Source organism: Taeniopygia guttata, chromosome 3 (assembly GCF_048771995.1).
Source record: "Taeniopygia guttata chromosome 3, bTaeGut7.mat, whole genome shotgun sequence".
In the NCBI taxonomy this organism is placed as follows: Eukaryota; Metazoa; Chordata; class Aves; order Passeriformes; family Estrildidae; genus Taeniopygia; species Taeniopygia guttata.
Genome location: NC_133027.1, coordinates 114,674,113 through 114,685,781, shown reverse-complemented (window position 1 = coordinate 114,685,781; position 11,669 = coordinate 114,674,113). Strand labels below are relative to the sequence as shown.

Genomic DNA, 11,669 nt, shown 5'->3' with positions numbered 1-11,669 from the left:
AGAGACTGGGAATGCCAAGGTAACACAAATGACCCAAAACAATGAGACTTCCCAAGCGGTTTCACTGCTTTAATTTTACCTTTTTGTCTGTAGTCCATTGCAGCGAGTCATTCCTCTTCTTCATACGGAATATTTACTCCTTTTTAATACACTTGGGCACACAGCAAAAACCACAGAATTCCAGAAGCTGAGGCCAAAAAGTGCAGAGAAAGATCTTTGAGAAAGGAAGACAGGGTAAAACCTGTCCCTTGGAGAAAGCAGTGAGACAGATGAGTGGAGGTGGCAACACTGGAAAAATTGGGGAAAAGCTTTTAAGAAGCAGATGAAGTGAGAGGCAGGGTTACATGGCAGAGCAAGCACAGAACCACTGTGGGGCAGGGAAGGGGTGGGATGGATGCCTCTTACCCAGACCTTGAGCTCTATTATTTCCAGTCCATGGAAGCAAAAACATCCAAGTAGATAATGCCATCTTTCTTTTTCTTCTGGAGGCCTTTTCTCACTTAAACGCAGAGCCCATGCTGACCTTCATGACTTCTTCAAAAGTAGCAGAGTTTTTGCTGTATCCATCTGATTTCCCACTCCTCCAGTGAGATTCCATTTGCCCTAAGGTGACACAGCTACACTTAAAGGATGAAAACTTGGATATGAGGCAGACCTAGAAACCAGTCCAAATACTGGAGGTGAGCTCCAGAAAGAGGATGAGGATGCCTCTGTTTGCTAAGGAAAGCACCTCACCATCGGTGGTGGCGCAGGAGATGCTGCCCCGGGGAGGTACAAACCAGCACAGCTCGTTGGAGAGAACTTCTGTGTTACAGCAGTCCCTGGTGGATGCACTCAACAATGGAGGCAGCATCCAAATTCTGGTGCAGGGCTGTGGGAGTGCATTGCTCCCACTCAGGCAGTGCCATGAAACCAAGGAGGTGCTGGCCTTGACCTCCCCCAGGAACCCTGGGGACAGCTGCTTGACTCCCAGAATAAATGTGTTTTTGTCCTGGCACATTTTGCCAGTAGGGTCTAAACACTTTTGGCTTCAGCTCTGCCCTTTGGGTTTCTGAGGCAGCATCACAGGACATTTAATTGTCTAGGAAGCACACAGGGTGCAGTTCTGAGTGGTGACAGTGGGAAGGTAAAGCCAACATCTTTTTTGTCCTGGCACCTTCAGTGGGAGCAAGTAGGGAAGGGCTTCAGGTTTGGACCCTGAAGAAGGGAATCACCTCAGTGCAGTTTATAGGTTACAAAAGAAAGGTACAGGCCAGCACCAGCTCTTTCTTCCAGGACCTTCTCTGTGGGAGCAGCTGCTGGAGTTTTTTTAATTTTGGACACACACAGAGAGAAGAGCGAGCAAAGACCTGCATGTGGTGCAGTTTGCAAGAGGCAGGGGAAGGCCAGGGCTGGCTTTTTTCCCCAGGAACTGTATGGAAGCAGTAGCTGGTTGTTTGAGGTTTCAAAGCTGGGCTCTGGGAGGCTGATATGATGCATGCAGCTGAGAAGGAAAGTGCAAAACTCCAGGATGTGGGGTGTGATTCCAGAGGTGGGAGACAAATGTGGGAGACAAAAGTTGTGACCGAGACTTTTGCTGCATATTTACAGTTAAGGTACAAGATCTGTGTGACTGAAAACACATGACGGCTCAGTTATTTGGAGAAATTTCGGAGGTAAAACTTCCTAGGTGGAAACTGCCACTGTATATCGTAACACATCAGCTCTGTCATGCCCAGGTACATACATAAATATATATATATATATATATATCCACACACACAGGCATCATGTGAGAGTGTCATTCAGCAGCCAATACTACAGATGCACAGCCCAGTCTTTGGCTGCTCCAGAAGGAAATGTTCCATAACCAAGACAGAAATTCTGTCTCCCCTACTCCAGCTCACACATCTCTGGATTAAAATTCTGCAGCAGTCCCTTGGCTGGAGCAAAGCCATCTCTGCCCTGGCCCACGCTGCTTTCCAACAAGCACCCCAGGGCAGGAGGTGGCAGCTTCCCCTGCCAGATGCCAAATTGCTGCTCTCTGGTCCCTTCTGTCCCCTCTGCAATGCCAGAGGCTGAGTGAGAGCTGCTCAGCGTGCCCAAGCTGTGAGCTCAGCTCCCAGAACGGGCACAGCAGGAGCTGCTGAGGCTCCTCAGGTCTGCAGGAAGTTGCTGACACAATTTCCTCAGAAAAAAGGGAGTCAGCAAGGAAACACCGTCACTAACACTGCTCAAAACTGCCCTGTAAAATCATCACAGTGGCTGGATTTATTTCCATCCCCACCGCCCTCAGACACAACAGGCAAGGACTATTCCCTGAGCCCTGAAGGCTGGAAAGAAGATTTTAAGGGTGCCTAAGCCCTCCTGAGCATCTCACTGGGCTTAGGCTGCACACAGCACAGCTTTTAAACCCCCTTTGCACAGAACCGTGTCTCAGCATCCCTGGGATGTGCTGCTCAGCTTCCACAGGCAGTGACACAAACTCTGCTTCAAGACCTGTCAGAAGGATCCCACAGGGTACACAGAGGAGGAAATATAAAAAAAGAATTAATCACATAAAGAGGAATGTATCATGTAACCTGATGCCAAGATTCTGGTTCACTACCCCCTCCCCTTCTCAAAAACACAGCTCACACACACTTCCAGTTTTGGTTTAGGGTTGTTTTGTATTTTTGATTTTTTTTTTAAATAAAAGAAGGCTTCCAGTTACCTAATACTATTGTGCCATTTGTGCACGACAAACTTTAAATACTAAAAAGCACAAATCAAAACAAGCTGTTTCAAACTGCTCAGCAGTGCAGGCTCAAGCACTTATTTGCAATGGCTTTACTTTGTACAATCAGTTCTATATGTAGCAATGACTGTATATAAAGAATATAGTACATACTATTGTTTTCATTGTCAATTTACAACAGAAAAAAAAATAAATATCTTCCATTCTTATTATACATTAACATTTCAGTAGAAAGTTACAGCTGTCGTGTTGGCATGACCTGCAACATCAGGAGAAGAAGGGACATGCATACTTATCTATTAAGAACTCTAAACTATGACTTTGTAATAAATTACAGAGGATAGATACCAGCCAACAGAATACTGATTATCTGAATCCAGTACATTTGTGATGATAAAAGCCAAAAATGTTGCCAAATACAAAAGCTAGTAGCTTGCATTATGTAAATAAGACAAACCACGTATGGCAAAGCCTCTTCTCCAAAGGTTTGTGAATAACAGGCTTGTGGCTTCTCAGGCAAAGGAGATTAAGTTGTTGAGCTGGTCCTTGCACCCTTCACACATAACTAGCACCATAAAGATGCAAGGACCTCAGCAAACACCTAAAATTCATGCTTAATAGATAAAGCATGCATTTTGTAGAGTTTGTGCAGGTTACATACTCTGTTCATTAAGGTTACTGTGCAAAAAAGATTCTCAGCCACTGAAGAGGTTTCTCTAATTCTGTTAAGATTATTAGCAACATTTTTAAAGTTTAGCAGGCCTGTGAAAAAATGAAAATTAAAAACCTGTACTCGTGGTTCCCCCTGATTGCTGTACCACTGAGCTGGGGCTGAGGAAACAAAGGCAGCAGCCTGAATGTCCAATGAGGTGGGGGAAAATGAGCTGCAGTTTGCTAAAAAATAAAATAGTTTAAAATGGCATGAAGCTTTGAACAGGAGGAGCTACCACTGCAAATACATATACAGGAGGTACCACTTTGTTCAGATCTTTTTACAGGCCAGATCTATTTATATGTATCTTAAAATCACTCCATTTCCTGCTGCCAGATAAATGCTACAGCTTGTCAGCCTAGAAGTAAAATCAAAACAAATTTTCAACATATTCAATATCAGATTATTGTAATTTCTCTACAATTTAGTTTCTGAGCTGTCACTACTGAGACTGCTTAATAATTTTTTGGGTTTTTTAAAAACAAAATAATATAATAATAATAATAATTTTCTTTTTCAAGATTTGATATGATGTGAGGAAAAAGTTAAAACTGTATATGTAAATTGGTACAATAACTGGCTGAATATTTTAACATTATTTGAAATTTTACTAAGTACTGTTAGGAAGGAGGAACACAGTTATTGCTATTTGAAGACTAAAAACTAAAACAAACCAACCTGAAAGCATAGACAGAACTATTCCAATGGTGAAAATTTAATAGATACAACAGCATTCTGCCTAAATTTAGTCCTTTTGCATCTGAACACTTTTCAGGTTATCTACAGCTTTCTCTTCCAGGTAACCATGAGGGCATTTGAAGTGGTTAATTGAGGGGCACACACAGGTTTTGAACTCTGGCAGCTCTTTCTTGAGACGTTCCAGCTGCTCCACCTGGAATATATTTGGTTGTTCAGGATTTGAGTCGTATATCCTGAATAAATGAGAAAAGAAAAAACACCCATCAGTATAGACTAGCAGTCCCCAGAAGTGTAGATCAGGTGAAGCACCTGGGTTTTTTCCAGAGCAGAATTAGGTCCCAAAGTCAGTTTTGTTTGGGGTTAGTACCCTAAGTTTTGCTGTTCATCTCACAATATAAAATGGTATTCCCCTTACAAACACTGGTCAGTGCTTCATTGGATACACTAAAGACCTGCTGGCACATACTCACTCAATCCCTGACAAATGTGGTTTTAGAGGTGCCACAAAGCAGTGGAACAAGAGCAGCGTTCCAGGCTTTGACATTCAAAGCATAAGAAATTTCAGAGCTCTGAGATTATTAGAACAGACTGTGATACATTGCTGGCACTAACACTGCATGGAGTGTACACTCACTGCTTCAAGGAGTATTTCACCTTCCCCCAAGTTCAGATTTTTTTCTTTTTTAAATTACCATAATTACCACTATATTAAGTGAAGAGTGAAAAATAGAAAACCTGACCTGTCTCCACACCTCATGCAAATTAACCATCCACAGTACTTTAAACAGTCTATCCTCTTTTCACTTGTTTTCACACACATACACAAGGCTGCAGATTTGAAATGTCAGCATCATACCAGACTGTCCAAATCCAAACCACGTTTTGAGTGACAGTGTAAGCTCTGAGCACAACTCAAACACTCACTCTGGTGTAATTCATCACAAAGAAAAAGCAGGGTGCTCCTGCAACCCAACACTGGTACAACACCTACTGTAACAAGGATACACCTCGATTTCCCAATTTCATTTCTAACATCAGCGTGTTTACACCCAAAATTCTAATCCTGACACCCAGCTGCTCTCACTTTCAGTTGTTGCACATACACAGCTCCAGCAGGTATTCAAGGTCTCCAGGTTTATCTCCTTCAAATGAAAACTTCTGCAAGAAATCACCACGGCTTCTGCCTTAGTCTTTAACAAAGTTCAGACTTCACTTACAATTCCTTCAAAAAAACAGTTTGTTTATATTTCATCATCCTTTGTCTCTCACACATTTTCAAGTTATGCCCAAAAGGAACCAGTGCCAGTAACACAACAATGTAGTGCTCAAGTGAGAGAGTGCAAGGTGCCCTTTTACCCTGACAGGACAACTTGTGAACTGCTCCAGGACACCAAAAACAACACGCAGCTCAAAGATGGGTACAACAATGGGATTCAAGTGAGGAGACACTTCCACAGGAAGTACTGGCATGGATCACAGGAAGGCCAAGGACAATCTGTGAAGAAACTCCTAGAAGTGAGGATAGATGCTGTCCAGATTGATGAAATTCAAACAGAAGGCACATCATTTCAATTACTCGCACACCATTGCAATCCAGTACAGGCCTCAGATACGACCCAAATTTGCCCACTGGAAGCTTTAGCTCTACCTTCCTTCCTGTGGTCTTCAGTGGAGTCAGCTGGCACCTTATGAATTTCCCTGCAAATTCCAGACAGAACACTGCAACTTGAGGATAGTATTCTATATAAAACACATGTTAGGAACTAAGAATCTGCAGTCTTTCCCAACAGTTACACACTAGAACAGCGAAAGAAAGGTTCTTCTAAGCCCCTTGTTCCTAGCTGAGCATGTTTCTAAGCAGTTTCTGGCAAGTATTTTATTACTAGCTCTTTATAGCAACAAGTATAAACTCCTTAATTCCTGCTCCATTCTAAATTCTTCTCAATTGAGATTCTGGCTGAATTCAACCCTCCAAGCTTCCTTTCAAGCTGCCCACTAGACCCAGTCCACTCCAATGTGGGTATTTGGTTCCTTTTAAATCAAAGGCAGAGAAGACAACTCAAAGCAAAACTTCAGAATTTCCTGACCCTACTTTTTGTTTGGGTCCATGAAACTACACCACCAGTTTGCAGCAACAGAGCCCCAGTACTTCTCCCATTATTTCCAACATCATTGTAAAGATAAGGAATAAACTCTCATCTCCCTAGCCTCCATTCTTCAACAGGACAGTTATTTGTAAGCAATTATACACCACAGTTTCTCCATCTGACCTCCTATTAATAAGAAAGCCCTGCAGAAGATTGACAAGTCCTTTAAAGTATTCTTTTTAAATAAGCACCTTCTACAAAAGACTTGCAGGACGTTAGGGCTCTGCAGGGGGTGTAAAACTGATGTGTTTGGCTCCTGAAAGGTGTTCTGCAACCCCTGAAAACACATACAACACAACAGGCAGCAGCACTGAAATACTGTTTTCATGCTCAGAAGATTTCTGAAGCTTTTGATTAAAGCTTTTCACTTTTCTTTAGACCTCCAGGAAAACTTTGAGTTTACTCTGCAATTCACAAAATAGGGAAGACTTAAACTGTCATTGCACAACATCTTAATTCAGTCACTGAGTAGATTATAAATCAACTCACACTACACTTCCTCCACATATCCATGCTGTTATTTAAGTAACATGCAGTTTCAGGCAAACAGGGCAGCCCAGATTTCAGCATTCTGCTTTTGAGAAGTGTTTAAAATGCTTTTGATTTGATTGCCAGCTGAATTTGTGTAAATGTTGGGAAGTTACTAATACCAGTCAAGCACAGCTTTTGCCTGCAAATGCAGCATGCAGCCTAAGGAACTTAGTAGTGTTTGGACAAAGCTCTCATGGAAAAGCTCTCAGCATCCATGTTTGGGAAAGAGTGATTCAATATTTTTATGCAGTTCTGTGTATTATTCAACAAATAAAATTCAGCTAATGTAAAGTGAATGAGAAAAGATGATGCAGGTGTAAGCCAGCACCCACCCCCTCTCCACATTGGTATTTAATACACAGCCAGCAGGTGTAAAACCACAAGGCTGCATTGTTCTTACTGAGTTAAGTATCTTCAAATACAGAAGTATTTTCTGGACTGTTTACAAAGCCTATCCAGGAGAAAACACCAGCTCAATCACCTCAGAAATAATGCTTTAAAAATCAGCATTTTAACCAAGCCAGAGAATTTCACAACAGGTTGAACTTTCTTCTCTAATAAAAATTGAAACATCAGACTAACAAAGCACTTTAAGGAGGCAAGTTCTGTGCAGACAGAAGATACCCAGTCATGCACATAAAGCACTTCCCTGTGGAAGAGCCCAGACAAAAGCCTGAAGGCACACATGGCACCTTTCTGTAGAGGCTGCCCTTTTAATTCAAATAATTTGGTTAAACACTGAGATGAATGGCAGTTGAACACAGGAGAACAGGAGAATATCATCCCAGCATCCCAGTCCAAACAGAACATCTGTTGGATTAATGACTTTGGGTGTATTAATAATCTGCTGCCCAAGTGGAGAAAGGCCTGGATGGGGGGAGGGAGTGCAGTTGTGTTCTCTCCTCTGCCCCAGTGAGATCAGCCTTTTAATACTTTTGGCATTTGTAAGCTTCCCAAATTTAGTCTTGCAGTTTTTCTCCATGCAAAGCAAAGCCAGACCCCCCTACCTGCATTTTTTTTTTGCCCAGTGCTTGGTATCCCCAACCTTTGGTATTCAGGACACAGTTTTTCTGCCATCTTCACAACTGGCTACAGTGTTTTGGTCAATTCTACATGGATGATTAAAGTTTGGAAAAAAATATCTTACAGAAATAATCTCTATGCACATGGTTCATAAGCTCAGAAATAACTGCTGCACACAGTAACTCAGAGCCACACACAAGCAACCTAAAATTCACTAAAATTCCTCTATTCACTTCCTAGATTATTCAGATAATTAGCACTTAACATGGTGTAAGTAAAGGTCTAGTAAACAGCAACATAAAATACCATATTTGACAGATATCTGGACTTGGCCATAAATCCAGAGAACAAAAATGCAGAAACCATGGAAGAAGCACCATCCTAATTCAGCCCTGGAAATACTGTGGAATTTGAAGACACAACAATAGCATGAACTGGATTTCCACTAAAACAGATTACTGCAGTCCCTACTTATTACTTAGACCTTGGAACAGTCATGTATATCTGTCTCTCGAGTTCTGCTTTTTAAATTCAGTCTTAAATTTATTTACTTCTAAACTCCAAACAGCACAGAATATGGATGCTGACACCATACCTATTCAAACTCTAAATATCAACTTCAAGTCTCTAATGATCTGAAAGACTGGCTCTTTACCCAGCAGCTCCAGCTGTGAGTGGAAATGTTTGCTGCCAGGTTTTACATCCCTGCACTCCAGGATTCACAGGTACCACCTGCACTTCAAAATGTCCACCTTGAGACAGCTGATGCAACTTTCAGAAAGTGTCATATCCCTAACCTGTATTAAGACTGAATTGAATTTTACTCACACAATTAGTAAAACTTGAAATGTAATTAAGAATTGCAAAGGGACATCCCATTGTTTGTTTTGGCCTACAGAAAAAAAAAAAGGGGGAATTACATTTAGAAGTAACACTTAACAAGCCTGCAATAACAGCTTTGGAGTTAATGCTAATTTTGGGGCTCCTCTCCAAAAAATGGGAAGATGTTGAAGGGGAAGTGATAGAGAAGGCAGGCAGCGAGAGGAGAGATGAACACTGCTAAGAATCCAGATGATCTAAACAGTGAAGGAAGGTTAAGAAATGTTTGTTCAGTTAAATCCACAAGGGAATTCAGCCTTCCAAAGAATTGGCTGGTTATCAAAAAGTGAGATAAAAGGTGTTCTCTACTGTCCTACTACACCTTAAAACACACCAAAAAAGTACAACAGGACACATAAGGTGACAAGTAGGTGACTTGCAGCCTCCACACAAATGCCACAACACTGAGTTAGTGTGGAGTATCTAAAGCAATAAAAACAACATGAAGTCAGAAATTAGGCTGTCCCCTGCTTTACTGTTTTACCACAGTGGTGACTATCTACTGCACAAGGAGCAATTAACAACTCTGGAAGCCTGGATTAGCAGACATGAGATGAAGAGACATTCCACAAACACTTTATGCACTGGTGTTTGATTAAAACACCCCACCAGTAATGTATCACTTTAACTAATGCACACCACAGAATAAAATTTCTTTAACCCATGACTGCACACTGTAGTTAGAGGATTGTTCCACCTGCATTCTAGCCCAGAGGTATTTTTATTGACTAAAAGGGGCCCCAGTCCAGAGCTGCAGCAGAGGTGCACCACAGCACTGCTGTAGCAGGAAAGAGGATTTATGTGTCCATGTCTTCAGTCTGAAGCTGATCCCCAGTGCAAAAACCTCATCATTCCATTTTTTACTGCCAATGAACAGAAGACATTCTGTACAGCACAAGAAGTGGCACCTCTGGCACACCCAACAAGCAATGGACCTACCACCTTGAAAGGACTCTCAGCAGTCAACAACAGATTGAAAAGAGTTAACTGGGTTTTTTGGGGTTTTTTTTTGGTTTTTTTTACACTGAGAGCCTAGAACTCTTGCTAAAGCAGAAGGTTTGAAAGCCTTCTGTAATTTGAAACTTCAATTACACTTAATGCTTTCCCAATTACTTTCTTATATAGAGGAAATTCTAGTTTAATACAGCTTTTCGAATTAAGCTTCATCTCATAATGATGAATTTCTCATCTTCAAAGAAAAAAAAGACCTAAAACTTTGGTTTGTTGTAAGCAACCAAATAACACAACACTTTTCTTCAAATATTTAACACAGTATTCTGATGTCTTTACCTGAATTTTGGGATGTAACAGCGACTTTCTGAAATTACGAATTTGGCAGTTTGCCCTGGAGTCACTCCAAGCTAATTTTAATAGGGAAAATGTGAATTCACAGCTTTGAAACACAACAGAATGCTGTGTTAACTATTTCCACAGCTAAGTGTAGAATGCTGAAACTTCCAGTCAAACAATTAAATAACATTTTCCTCGCTGTATCATGTACATAACTTAAAAAATACTATAATGAATATTAGTAGCACCTCAAATGTGTATGCCGTGCATTTGTTCTTTAAAGATCAAATTACATTTATGTTGATCTCAGGAAAAACAGAAGTTATTTTGCTTCATAGACACAGCTGAAAGAGGGGGAACTGGTGTTAAACTTGCTCTTGATCCGGGTTTATTGGGTCCTTGTACTTTGTGTACCCAGTCAACCAAGAAGCAATGTGAAATTTCACCAGAATCAAGTTACAACAGTTTCTAAGCTTGATGATGGTGGTGATTATGATCATTCTTTTAAAAAGCCACAACTAAGTACCTGTCATATATTAACCCATGAACACCATATTCTCTCAGCTTCTTCCTGTTATCTGGGTCATTTGCATCATCACCCCACGAAAAAATAACCAGGCCTTTGGATATGGCTCGGGTAATAAATGCTGGATTCCTCAGCAAGTCTTCAGAATGCACATTAATTCCCTGAAATACAAAAGACTTTAATTAAAATCCATGTTTCTGAAACACTTACATCAGCTTTTTTAATCTTCTGACACTGGCAGCTCCTTGCTGTTTTATCCATAATAATAAAAAATATTTAATACAATTAGAGAGTTTATTTATAGTGCTATTTTTAAAACACTGTATTAAAAAACATTTCAAACAATGCACGCTTTTCTGGCAGTTACCCAATATTAGTGTATTTCTTTTGTGAGGTTAGTCATAATTTAAAGCATTAGTGTAAAAAATGACAGATTTGAAACAAGCAGTAATAATTCGGTTTGATTTTAACTTGTCAGCTTACCAGCAAGTTCTCAAACTGTGCAAAGTTAATGGCAATAGGAGTTGTGCGAGATCTGAGATCCATCAGCTCTGGATAGAGTTTGGATTCCCCTTGGGTGAGAAATAACACAGGATACTTGTTCTGCTTATGCCGGATCCTATCAGGGAAAAAGCCCAAAAGTGGCAAATGAAAAAAAAAAGTGAAAAACAAAGATTTGATCTCACTGTTTCGAGGGGAATTCCTCTCTTTCCTGCATGTTCTTTCAGCTCCTAGCTGGTGCAAGGAAATGGTGCCACAGTTTAGCATCAAAGTGTGCTGACAAACTGCCCAAATGAGTCCTTTTGCCACTACTGGAGATTTACACACAGGTTAAGGGAAGCTAGACTTGGTGTTGAACTCAGCCTTACATCCTCAGTATGTTTATATATAATCCCCAAAGGCCATTTAATTCTGTCACTTTCTTCTTAAATGCACAGATTCATGATGATCATGAAGATCCACGACAGGAATTTCTAAGCATGGTTAACACAGCCCCTAACGTTGCTAACACATTTTTCAAGCTGAATTCTGTAACAAGATGATTTGCTCCCAAGTTAGGCTTGCATGCCCCTCAAGTATGACTGAAAAAGACTTTGGGATACCAGAAGAAACCTTGACTATTTTTGTTGTGCTAAGAGAGAGTGA

At 40.8% G+C, this 11,669-nt stretch overlaps 1 protein-coding gene across 10 annotated transcripts in view; it reads right to left on the bottom strand.

Annotated features, from left to right (window-relative positions):
* Positions 1-2,628: 2,628 nt before the first annotated feature.
* GPCPD1 (glycerophosphocholine phosphodiesterase 1) overlaps positions 2,629-11,669 on the bottom strand; it is a 41,034-nt gene continuing 31,993 nt past the window's right edge. For 8 of the 10 annotated variants that reach the window (XM_041714849.2, XM_030269707.4, XM_041714848.2 and 5 more), the window contains 3 exons: positions 11,007-11,142; positions 10,524-10,684; positions 2,629-4,360 (listed from right to left, as the gene is read on the bottom strand). In XM_041714849.2, the coding sequence (XP_041570783.2) occupies positions 4,174-4,360; positions 10,524-10,684; positions 11,007-11,142 (484 nt within the window). In that variant the 3' untranslated portion in view covers positions 2,629-4,173. Of the gene's footprint in view, positions 4,361-7,812; positions 7,915-10,523; positions 10,685-11,006; positions 11,143-11,669 lie in introns of all 10 variants that reach the window. The other 2 variants (XM_072927672.1, XM_072927671.1) reach the window with 2 other exon arrangements.